This window comes from Osmerus mordax, chromosome 6 (genome assembly GCF_038355195.1).
Source record: "Osmerus mordax isolate fOsmMor3 chromosome 6, fOsmMor3.pri, whole genome shotgun sequence".
In the NCBI taxonomy this organism is placed as follows: Eukaryota; Metazoa; Chordata; class Actinopteri; order Osmeriformes; family Osmeridae; genus Osmerus; species Osmerus mordax.
Window position 1 is genome coordinate 19,529,419 of NC_090055.1, and position 12,049 is coordinate 19,541,467.

Below are 12,049 nucleotides of genomic sequence, written 5' to 3' on the forward strand. Positions count from 1 at the left end.
GTTAACCTTTAGGAATGGTTTGAGGAAGTGAAGAAAATTGACACTTCTGCCTGGTCTTGCACAACACGCGCGGTATTCCGAGCGAGTTACAGAAAGTAAAAGTATACATTACAAACATTTACAGTGTCATTTTACTGGGCGATATAGGCTTAAGTAACAAACAATAATAATACGACACTTTCGTAATTTATTTGCTCTTAAGACACTCCGAAGTTTATTTAAATGAAACGCGTCACATTATCACCCAAAATAATGGCAGAATGTGCTTGAGTAATATAAAAAAAAAAACAGCCTTTAAAAAGCAAACATTTGTGTTGGAACTTCAAGATAGCCAATATAACCAACTAAAAAAAGGGTTTCTTTTCTTGCTTGTTGTCTCCGGTGATTCCAGCTGGGGGTTTCCCGTGGGCTTGAAGCCTATGATGTCATCCATAATGGAGGGCCCGCTGTAACCATTGGTCTCCACAGCGTCCAGCTTCTTAATGTATTCCAGAGGAAGGCCATTCTGTCTGGCACCAAGGCACACGACCTGGAGGGAAAACAGTGACTACGTTTACATGCACAAAATATTCCAGTTTCAGACATTATTCCATGTTGAAAAGAAGATACCTGGGGACAGGTATTCTCAGGCAGAGGCAAAAGCTAGAAGTCAAGATTTAAATTTTTTGAAGAATCTTATCACAAGCCAACTTTTGGAAAGCCAAGCACTAGGCCTGAATCGGGATGATTTAGGACCGAGCATCATCTCTTTGTAGGCTGCATGAAGTGACTTGATCAAGATGGCGCCCACTGTCTCCCAGCATCACAACACGTGGATCAGCACGTGAGCAAGGTAACCTGAGACCCCAGGAAGTGTCATGAGGAATATCACAGACAGTTGTGATTACCAATAGTAAGATAACTCATGAGAATATTAAACAGTATATAATTGGATGCCCACGGGGGGTACAAATCTGTTGGGTTCCAGGTCCTCCTCACGTTTATTGGGATTATTGTTTTTCTTAAAGACCAATAAACATTGTATATGTTATTTCAGTCAGTACTTGAGATATGTTACAGATAACATGCCTAAGAGTGTGTACACACATTCTGCCTGACCGTACTGTCAAGTTCATAGTTAGAATCGTTGTGTCATGAAGCTGGCCTTGACAGCTGTGCGTGTGTGTACGCTTGAATGTGCGTTTGTGTGAGAGAGAGTATTTGTGTGTGAATGAGTGAGTGTGTGTGTCCATGTGTGTGCATCCATATGTGTGTGTGTGCCAAGAGGGTGTCCTTCAAGCCTATACAGACTTGATGGGCCGTGATGGGCTGCAGGGACGCTGTTTACCTCAGGGACGCTCCTTACCTGTTTGTACGGAGGGGAAGTGAGGTAAGCTTTAAAGTTGTTCATCAGATAGGTCCGGCAGACCACCAGACCGTCCTCTGTGTCCACGGTAACCTCCGTGGGGCTGTAGCTACCCCCTTTCACTCCCTCCTGTCTGGGACCAGAGCAACAAGCCACCGCCATTATGAGACAGTTGACAATGACTGATTCCACCCTCTCCTTCCGAAAAGTACCATCGAAAGATCTCCTGTATTGTGGAGTTTGTTCTGTCCATCTACCCTACAAAGGTGTGACTATGAGTTTAGGTTCTGGGTTTATGGGTATTAACTGTAGGTTAAAAGAGGAATACATGTTGGAGTGAATAATAAGATAGGATATATGAACAAATAGTAATGGGCATTATCTGATCCACTGATTTCGATTAACATACGCACATAGGAAATCCATGATTAAAAGGTATGGAATTAAATACAGACTTTCGGATTTGATCTTGACTGTGATCTAGACTAACCTGAATCAAATCTGGCGGTCTATTCATTTTGTTATCCATATACAGTATGAAACTTTCTCAGTGGCCGTGGTCCCACTAAGACTCATTGGAATCTTATGTGAACTGGAATGTAGGACAAACGTTCACCCTATAATCTCCTTCATATGAAATACTGGTTGAAACAGGTTGAACAGGTTTACAAGGAGATAACATTTTTACTTTCTACATTACATTACATGTAATTTAAAATGTATGTCTGCAATCACATGTTTTTCTACTGATGGAAAAGTTATAGTTCATAAGAATGTTAAATGATATAGGTTTAGATTTCATGTAGGTTTGTTTTCAAATGTGGGTGGGACAGCAAAACAACTAAAAGTTTATGAAACCTAGTTAGTTAGTATTTATTTGTGTGGAAATTAAGATTTAGAACCTTGTAGGATTTAGACTGCTTGGAAACAGTACAGAGGAGCAGAACCGAGCAGTACAATTCAGCTGTATTTGTACTTACAAATGGCAAATAAACTTGAAACGTGGTCTTAGTACCGGAGTGTTAAAAATATAAGTACTTGTCTAAGCTGATGAGGTTGGATGTGTCCATCTTCCAGATGACTCCCCACACATCTTCTCCTTTGACCGGCTGGATGGTTGCGACACCTCCGTGCCAGGAGTTGGAGCCATTGAAGTCTTCCCTCCAATGTCCGAATCGAAGAGAATAATCCTGACAGAAAAAATACGCGAAAAGTTGTCTGTAGGATATGCTTTGAAATGCTGTTTTACAAATGTAGAACATTAGAACTTCCCTAAAATTGTAAGACATATTTAATTAAGTAGTCTACTCTTACATTAATTGAGTAATTAAATTAATGAATTTAAGACCACATTTGGACCACTCGTGTCAAATCGTCTCCTTCATTGGACGGTATTTGAACAAGATTGTAGCACAAATAGGTGTTATCCTACCTTCAGTCGACCCGTTCTGACAAACTCGGCGGACGGATTTTTCAACTGCAGTCTCTCTTTCAAAAGATTACTTCCATAAGCGAAATAAAGAAAGTCAGTCGATGTATTTGAACTCTTATAGTCTTTATCGACTTGCACGACCGTTGCCGCTAACAGCGGCTGGAATAAAGCAAGCCCCACCGTGCAATAAAGTATGCAATACATGTCTCTTCTGTAAAGCGGTGTTCTCTATCTGTTGGAAGTGTTGTTTTGGGAAATGTTCAGGGATCGTGTGGACCCTCGGCGCTTGTGGGCAGGTGCTCATTGGCTAAATCCGCAGAAGGGGTGACTGCCTCTGGGAACATATTGTTCTCCTTATTCCCTCGACGATCATCATTCACTTAGGGGAGACTGGGGTTGGTTGGCAACGAGGGTTGGTTTTTGTTCCTTTTGAAGGTCACAGAAACAAAATTGTAACATCAAAATGTTTGCTTTCTTGACCTGCATTCATCTACTATGTTAAAACCTCTGAAAGTCACAAACTCTTTTGGTGAGGGTAACATTTCACTTTTATAGTAAAAGTGGTCTGTGGTCTTATTATTATAAAACGTGTCAGATAAAGATGGCTAGACTACTGTTGTGGTTACTGTCCCTTTAAATGTTGTCTAATCAGAACATTGTTGTCAACATTCCGGTCTTCATTCTTGTTGCCTAATCTAACGAATGGCATAAAACATGTTATTAAATGATAAATTGCTTAAAATATACTATTAAATGTTCAAATTGTTTCTATTGGTTGCTGCTTGAGTAACTTCAGCATTTTAACATTGTGCCAATGAGTGTGCCACCCCATATTGTGTGCCAACCAACCCCGTGATGGGGCTGGTTGGCTTAAATGCACAACATGACTTTAATCACAAATCACCACATTTTAGAAAAGATTTGTGCACATTTAAACATATTTAATTATAACGTTTCATTTGCTGCGTTTAGAATATTCTAACATAAATGATGCCAAATAAATATGTCAGACAGTGAAAAGAGTGCCAACCAACCCCAGTCTCCCCTATACAGTGCAGACCATAGGCTATATATAGACCATAGGCTATAGACCATAGGCTATAGACGCCACCACCAGAAAGTATAGGCTACACAAACCCTTGTATTATGTTGATTCCCTTACTAAATCTTCTTGCAAACAAAATGACCACACATTCGTGGAGTTAAATACCAATTAGTGGATTCAAATAGGATTATAAAGGATTACATGGAAAAAGAAAAAAAATTCAACAAAATATAAAGAGCATGAAGAATAAAGTTTGTGTGTTCACAAGGGTAAAAAATACTTCTAAGTGGTTAACTTACGGTGACACTAGTTTCACTAAAATTTCTCTAGATGCCCAGTTTTTGCTTGAAAACTATTTATTGATTAATAAAATTACGAATTCTGATGATGCCATCTAGCAACACTATTAAGACTATTAACACGTGTTTTGAAAATATATGAAAGATGAATAAAACCAAGTCTGAACAGTAGGTCGTACTTTGAAGACTATTGACATTGCATCTCCCTATGTAGCAAGCTACACTGGAACACAGGGAACCCACGGGAGAACACTGGCCGGTGATTGGTTCCAACAGCAGATGGAGTCAATGCATCGTAAAAAGAAATCTGACATTTCTGGATTTCTGAAAGAACGTAGGCTACAAGCAATTACAACTCTTCCACGCAGTGCAGACAAATTATTGACGGAAGTTTTATTCTTGTGCAGAATCTAAAACGTGCAGTTTCTTTTACCACCCAAAATGTACTTTTAAACACGTGTTCTCTGGTCAAAACATCCATCTTGAGAGAAGGATAGTTGTCATAACACTATACACATCAACAGACAACAGCAAGAGAGAGTTTATTGTCAACCAACCACATAATATAACACATTCGGTTCATTTACATTCAGCCCAACTGTGATTCTAATGACAGGGGGTCTTCCAGATATACATAGAGGACATGGGTTGTTGTTTTTTTATTATCCAACAAACCGTTTCCTTAAAGAGTAACTACACACCGCAATTTCAGCCTGAGCCCTATAATTTTTTTAATAAAAGCTTTCTGGTAAAAAGTTGTGGATGAGGGATTTTTTCAAGATGATTCATTTTGGGACTTCCTCAAAGTGATTCATTACATTTAAATTTAGTCATTTATTCATTTAGCAGACGCTCTTATCCAGAGCGACTGCTAAATGACTAAATGACTTTATCATTAACAATGTCAGTTATCAGCTGACTACCCCTCCCTGTGATATGTCGAACCTCCAAATGATACTACATATGTCACAAACATCTTCAGATTTTAACCAAGGGGCCAAACAAGCCAAGAGGCGAGCCACTTAACAATCAAAATGATCCTTTCTGCAAACATTTGTCAGTATCATGACTAGGACTGATAAGTTGAAACATGCGCAACTATTAAATAATAAAAGGTTTAACTCCCCCAACATTTTTGGGGTGTTGAGTTACTCTTTACACACAGTTCTCTGTTGCCATATCGAGGTGTCTAGGCGTCTGAGCGATGGCTGCCTCTCTCGCGGGCCTAGCGCAGGGCGATCTCCAGGTCAGTCATGACGGACAGCTGGCCTTGGTACCTGTTGGTATCGATCGACTTCAGCTTCTCCTGGTAGTCCTTTGGTAACCCATTCTGCTCCGCCCCCATCACGATCACCTGCGACGACCAAACAGAACCCACCTAGCTCAGAACGTCATATAGAACCTTTGGAACTTTTAGAACCAGAACACCTGGTAGGCCCAGGAGCTTCCAGAGAACCTGTGAGTGTTCTACTCTGTCTACAGAGAACCTGAGAGGGTTCCACTGTCTACAGAGCACCCGAGGGTTCCGCTGTCTACAGAGACCCTGAGTTTTCCGTGGTCTACGGAGAACCTGTAAAGGTTTCACTGTCTACAGAGAACCTGAGGGTTCCACGGTCTACAGAGAATCTATCAGTGTTCTACTGTGTCTACAGAGAACCTGAGGGTTCCAATGTCGACAGAGAACGGTTCCCGAGCCGCCGTGTAAGAATGTGAATGGTGTGTGAAACTCTGATCGGACCACACACCACGCCACCCTCACACAACAACAACAACAACAAGAGGAAAACAAAGAACTGGTCCGGGAGCTACAATGCACAAAGCGTCAGACACAAAGCCACGCAAAGCCAATCACAGCCGCACTGTTTTTGACTCCCCAGGGCTAGGATTATATCAGACAGGAGCGACACAGAACAATCTGGAAGAGTATCTCGCCGCCGGTCAAACAGCAGGAAGCCAACTGCCCCAGGATCTGACCACACGCATCCTCATCTCTGATTGGGCCTGCTGCTGACCCCAGGAGCACGGCTCATGAACATGTGTCCTTGCGGATGCATGGATGGTGGAGCAGGAATGCTTGTTCCAGATGCTTCACGGAGGGGGGGTGGACCTGGCTGAATAGCCGACAAAGCCCAGGACCCCGGTGCTGCTTGCACCCTATTGTCCCTTAAAACACAACAGACAAGCACAAAGTAAGCACCAGAAAGCACCACACAGCCTGAGGCTGGGGGCTAGAGAGACAGGCTGGGGGCTAGAGAGACAGGCTGGGAGCTATAGAGACAGGCTGGGAGCTATAGAGACAGGCTGTGGGCTAGAGGCAGGCTGGGGGCTAGAGAGACACAGGCTGGGGGCTAGAGAGGCAGGCTGTGGGCTAGAGAGACAGGCTGTGGGCTAGAGAGACAGGCTGGGAGCTATAGAGACAGGCTGGGGGCTAGAGAGGAGGCTGTGGGCTAGAGAGACAGGCTGTGGGCTAGAGAGACAGGATGGGGGCTAGAGAGACAGGCTGGGAGCTATAGAAACAGGCTGTGGGCTAGAGGCAGACTGGGGGCTACAGAGACACAGGCTGGGGGCTAGAGAGACAGGCTGGGGGCTAGAGAGGCAGGCTGTGGGCTAGAGAGACAGGCTGGGGGCTAGAGAGACAGGCTGGGGACTAGAGAGACACAGGCTGGGGGCTATAGAGGCAGGCTGTGGACTAGAGAGACAGGCTGGGGGCTAGAGAGACAGGCTGGGGACTAAAGAGACAGGCTGGGGGCTAGAGAGACAGGCTGGGGGCTAGAGAGGCAGGCTGGGGGCTAGAGAGACAGGCTGGGGGCTAGAGGCAGGCTGGGGGCTAAAGAGACACAGTCTGGGGGATAGAGAGACAGGCTGGGGGCTAGAGAGACAGGCTGGGGGCTAGAGAGACAGGCTGGGGGCTAGAGAGGCAGGCTGTGGGCTAGAGAGACAGGCTGTGGGCTAGAGAGACAGGCTGGGGGCTAGAGAGACAGGCTGGGGACTAGAGAGACACAGGCTGGGGGCTATAGAGGCAGGCTATGGACTAGAGAGACAGGCTGGGGGCTAGAGAGACAGGCTGGGGACTAAAGAGACAGGCTGGGGGCTAGAGAGACAGGCTGGGGGCTAGAGAGGCAGGCTGGGGGCTAGAGAGACAGGCTGGGGGCTAGAGGCAGGCTGGGGGCTAAAGAGACACAGTCTGGGGGATAGAGAGACAGGCTGGGGGCTAGAGAGACAGGCTGGGGGCTAGAGAGACAGGCTGGGGGCTAGAGAGGCAGGCTGTGGGCTAGAGAGACAGGCTGTGGGCTAGAGAGACAGGCCGGGGGCTAGAGAGACAGGCTGGGGACTAGAGAGACAGGCTGGGGGCTAGAGAGACAGGCTGGGGGCTAGAGAGGCAGGCTGGGGGCTAGAGAGACAGGCTGGGGCTAGAGGCAGGCTGGGGGCTAAAGAGACACAGTCTGGGGGATAGAGAGACAGGCTGGGGGCTAGAGAGACAGGCTGGGGGCTAGAGAGACAGGCTGGGGGCTAGAGGCAGGCTGGGAGCTATAGAGACCGGGTGGGGGCTAGAGAGGCAGGCTGGGAGCTATAGAGACCGGGTGGGGGCTAGAGAGGCAGGCTGAGGGCTAAAGAGACACAGGCTGGGGGCTAGAGAGGCAGGCTGGGGGCTAAAGAGACAGGCTGGGGGCTAGAGGCAGGCTGGGGGCTAAAAAGACACAGGCTGGGGGCTAGACAGGCAGGCTGGGAGCTAGAGGTGACAGGTTGGGGGATAGAGAGACAGGCTGGGGGCTAGAGAGGCAGGCTGGGGGCTAGAGAGACAGGCTGGGGGCTAGAGAGACAGGCTGGGGGCTAGAGAGACAGGCTGGGGGCTAGAGAGGCATGCTGGGGGCTAGAGAGACAGGCTGGGGGCTAGAGAGGCATGCTGGGGGCTAGAGAGACAGGCTGGGGGCTAGAGAGACAGGCTGGGGCTAGAGAGGCAGGCTGGGGGCTAGACAGACAGGCCGGGGGCTAGAGAGACAGGCTGTGGGCTAGAGGCAGGCTAGGAGCTATAGAGACCGGGTGGGGGCTAGAGAGACATGCTGGGGGCTAGAGGCAGGCTGGGGGCTAGAGAGACACAGGCTGGTGGATAGAGAGACAGGCTGGGGGCTAGAGAGACAGGCTGGGGGCTAGAGAGACAGGCTGGGGGCTAGAGAGACATGCTGGGGGCTAGAGGCAGGCTGGGGGCTAGAGAGACACAGGCTGGTGGATAGAGAGACAGGCTGGGGGCTAGAGAGACAGGCTGGGGGCTAGAGAGACAGGCTGGGGGCTAGAGAGACATGCTGGGGGCTAGAGGCAGGCTGGGGGCTAGAGGCAGGTTGGGGGCTAGAGAGACAGGCTGGGGGCTAGAGAGACAGGCTGGGGACTAGAGGTGACAGGTTGGGGGATAGAGAGACAGGCTGGGGGCTAGAGAGACAGGCTGGGGGCTAGAGAGACAGGCTGGGGGCTACAGAGACAGGCTGGGGGCTAGAGGCAGGCTGGGGGCTAGAGAGACAGGCTGGGGGCTAGAGAGACAGGCTGGGGGCTAGAGAGACAGGCTGCGGGCTAGAGAGACAGGCTGGGGGATAGAGAGACATGCTGGGGGCTAGAGAGACACACAGCCTGAAGCTGGGGGCAAAAGAGACAACTGGAGGTAGGTATAGCTGTTTGGGTTAGGTATAGCTAAGTGGTGAGAGTATTTGAAGTATCTTACAGAAACAAGATGAGCAGAAGAGAGTGAAGGAGAGGAGGAAAGTGGAGGAGAACAAAGTGAAGGAGAAGAGGAGAGTGAAGGAGAGGAGGAGAGAGTGAAGGAGAAGAGGAGAGCGAAGGAGAGGAGAGAGGAGGAGAGAGTGAAGGAGAAGAGGAGAGTGAAGGAGAGGAGAGAGGAGGAGAGAGTGAAGGAGAAGAGGAAAGCGAAGGAGAGGAGAGAGGAGGAGAGTGAAGGAGAAGAGAGGCAGGAAAAGGAGAGTGATGGAGTAGAGAGTGAAGAAGAAAAGAGGAGAGAGATGAGCGTGAAGGAGAAGAGAAGAGAGAGAAGGAGAGGAGAGAGGAGGAGAGAGTGAAGGAGAAGAGAGGCAGGGAAAGGAGAGTGATGGAGTAGAGAGAAGAAGAAAAGAGGAGAGAGATGTGCGTGAAGGAGAAGAGAGGAGAGAGAAGGAGAGGAGAGAGAAGTTAAGTAGAGGAGAATGAAGGAGAGGAGAGAGAAGAGGACAATGAAGGAGAGGCGTGTCACCTTGAGGTATTGTGGAGAAGGGGGCGCGTAGATGCAGCTGTTCATGGTGTAGGTTCGACTGTGAAGATCCTGGCCTTGTGTCTTCACCAACACTTCTATAGGGCTGTAGGCCCCTAACTTCACATTCTCCTGACTACACACACACACACACACACACACAGCACAGAACACACACAGTACACAAAGCACAGACCACACACATACATCCACGCAAAGCACACATCCAAAACAGATTAAAAGTGTTCAGATATAGTTGACATACAATTCAGCCCTCTACCCAGAATGACCAGTTGCCCCTATTGAACACACACTAGAATAATAAATAAATACACACACACAGGAATAAAAAACTAAATACACACACCCTATGGTTCAGAAGGGGGTGGTGGTGGGGGGGGGTTACTGTACCTGTCCAGGGACTCCAGGTCTGACATGTTCATCCTCCATACGACCCCCCACACCTCGTCCCCTGGGCTGCACTCGATGGTGGCCACACCCCCATGCCAGCGGTCACTAGCCAGCCCCTTCCAGTTCCCAAACACCAGCTTGTAGTCCTGGACAGAAAGAGATGAGAGACAGACTGAGATATGAGAGATATATGAGAGAGAGAGAGAGAGAGAGAGAGCAAAAGAGTGAGAGAGAGAGAGAGAGAGAGAGAGAGAGAGAGAGAGAGAGAGAGAGAGAGAGAGAGAGAGAGAGAGAGAGAAAGTAGAAAGAGGGATAGACAAGGTAGAGAGAAAATATACCAAAAGAGCAACAAACCTTCAGTGAGAGAGAGGAAGAAAAAGAAGAGAAAGAAAGACAAGGAGAGCAAAGAGCGTCCACCCCTGACCCCTGACCCTCGCCCCCAGCCGTTACCTTGAGTTTGGCCACACAGTGGACCACAGCGGAGGGGTTCTTCAGCTGCAGTCTCTCCTTCAGCAGGTTGCTGCCGTAGGCAAAGTACAGGAAGGTGTGGCTACTGTCCATAGTGGCAGACACTCCTTCAGACAGCAGGAGGAGGGGAGGGCAGGAGGAGGAGAGGGAGGGAGGAGGAAAGGAGGAGGAGGGAGAGAGTAGCGAGGAAACACAGCCAGCAGGGTCGGAGGTGGAGCGGAGACGCAAGGTAAGGTCATGAGCGCCGGTTGTGACAAAGAGATGAAAACACAGACGCGCTCTCTTTTTATACTCGCTCATGCGCTATTCTCATGCTAATCCACGGCGCCGGTCCTCTGACCGGAGGGGGGCTTTGAGAGTGGAGTGGAGTCAACGGCTTACTTTTACACATTTACACAGAGCCCTCTAGTGCCTGCAAAGACGTGTTGCACCTCTTGCATTATAGCGCAGTACACGTGATGTTTTTCACACATCGTTAATTATAAGTGGCCGAGCATTATAGCGCACAAATTGACAGACCGATTACTGTTTCACGCTTTCCTGACGCTCATCAAATCTGCCATGAAAATACAGAACTTGCTGTGCAGTTGGTGAAAGCGAGATGTAAACACCGCCGTTACTGAAGGATTTCTCTCCTCATACTTTCCCTGTAATCCTGACGCGAATAGTATTTTAACTGAGCCAGTATTGCAGTCTGCTGAACCTCTTGGAAGGTAACTTTCGATCCAGTTGTTTATTAAAAGCAGATATGTTTGTAGAGTCAGACACTGAATTGGTTGAGTCAAACCGCGCCCACTCGAATCGTTAATCGACGTTGCGCTCAGAATCAAGTGACTAGTGATGGGCATTCCGGCCTTTTCGTGAGCCGGCTCGTTTGGCTCAGTTCACTGAAAAGAGCCGTCTCTTTTGGCTCCCGAACGGATCTTTAAAAAAATTAATGTTTTAACTATGAATTTGACTAGGTGTGAAAACAATTTGAATTCAATTATTAAATGAAATAATACTGTACCTTAACCACAATGTCTTTAAAAATGCATTGATTTTTTATGGCTCTCCGAGCTGAGTGTGTGTCAGTTGGCTCGGCCCTCCCTCATGCAGTTCCATTGGTTGACACCGCGTGTATGATTGACAGGAACAGAATATGAGGATGATCGTGTGCGCCCTTTTGTTGTTATTTGAATTAGTCAATTTAGTGAATTAGTTAATTGAAATACAATTAAAATTAATTATTTCATAACCAATGAAATCGCCCCCTCTGCATGTGCTCGCGCCTTCATCCCGGGGGAAAAACACCGATAAAGACTGTCACTCACTCAACACCTCACCTCCCCGATTGAACCCCGGAAGTCACAGGGTCCTTTCTATTCATGCACATACATTGTAGCGAAATACTTTATATGGGCTATTTATTTGTATTCACGTAATTTAAAACGTTATGATTTATTATCCATCTGCTTCTTCTGTGACGATAATTTCACTCTCCCTGGCTCTCCATATGTCCCTTTTATAGTATATATAGTATATATTCCCTCTCCCAGTGTCTTTATAACTTCTATAACAGTTGTTCATTAGAAGTTTTCTGAAAACCATTCTACATCTGTTCTATCCTTTATAAGGTCAGTTACTATTTGAACTTCCCTGGTTGCCTATGGGGGACGCCATTCAAATGCTGTGTTATTACTAGGACTATTGGATGTGTAACAGACGTGGTCTTGCAAGCTCCGTCAGAGGTATCGAGCAAATCGTCTCGCACTGGGTTCGAACTTACCACTTCTGGCTTCCCAAGCGCAACCACTACCAACTACGCCAACGAAAAGCT

General features: G+C 47.3%; 2 protein-coding genes across 2 annotated transcripts; both read right to left on the reverse strand.

The window, feature by feature from the left end:
• Positions 1 to 201: 201 nt before the first annotated feature.
• Positions 202 to 3,028, reverse strand: LOC136943744 (gamma-glutamylcyclotransferase-like). Its single transcript, XM_067237179.1, has 4 exons — positions 2,778 to 3,028; positions 2,384 to 2,535; positions 1,346 to 1,478; positions 202 to 529 (listed from the first exon to the last, which is right to left on the reverse strand). Exons 1-4 carry the CDS (start codon positions 2,979 to 2,981, stop codon positions 323 to 325), a joined length of 696 nt encoding a protein of 231 aa, XP_067093280.1. The 5' UTR covers positions 2,982 to 3,028; the 3' UTR covers positions 202 to 322.
• A 1,519-nt stretch (positions 3,029 to 4,547) lies between these two features.
• On the reverse strand, positions 4,548 to 11,302 carry LOC136943745 (gamma-glutamylcyclotransferase-like). The gene is made up of 5 exons (XM_067237180.1): positions 11,240 to 11,302; positions 10,213 to 10,337; positions 9,763 to 9,908; positions 9,355 to 9,487; positions 4,548 to 5,475 (listed from the first exon to the last, which is right to left on the reverse strand). The coding sequence occupies exons 2-5, from the start codon at positions 10,321 to 10,323 to the stop codon at positions 5,347 to 5,349; spliced, it is 519 nt and encodes a 172-aa protein (XP_067093281.1). The 5' UTR covers positions 10,324 to 10,337; positions 11,240 to 11,302; the 3' UTR covers positions 4,548 to 5,346.
• Between the last annotated feature and the right edge of the window lie 747 nt (positions 11,303 to 12,049).

Bases quoted from the DNA above. Each gene is read 5' to 3' on its own strand.
- LOC136943744 (XM_067237179.1), bottom strand. From the start codon at position 2,981: ATGTATTGCATACTTTATTGCACGGTGGGGCTTGCTTTATTCCAGCCG. The intron at 1,479-2,383 runs GTACTTATATTT...CTCTGGTCCCAG, and splicing joins AACCTCATCAGCTTAGACAA to ACAGGAGGGAGTGAAAGGGG. The intron at 530-1,345 runs GTAAGGAGCGTC...TTTTCCCTCCAG, and splicing joins CTTCCCCTCCGTACAAACAG to GTCGTGTGCCTTGGTGCCAG.
- LOC136943745 (XM_067237180.1), bottom strand. From the start codon at position 10,323: ATGGACAGTAGCCACACCTTCCTGTACTTTGCCTACGGCAGCAACCTG. The intron at 9,488-9,762 runs GTACAGTAACCC...GTGTGTGTGTAG, and splicing joins GACCTGGAGTCCCTGGACAG to TCAGGAGAATGTGAAGTTAG. The intron at 5,476-9,354 runs GTGACACGCCTC...TGGTCGTCGCAG, and splicing joins CTTCTCCACAATACCTCAAG to GTGATCGTGATGGGGGCGGA.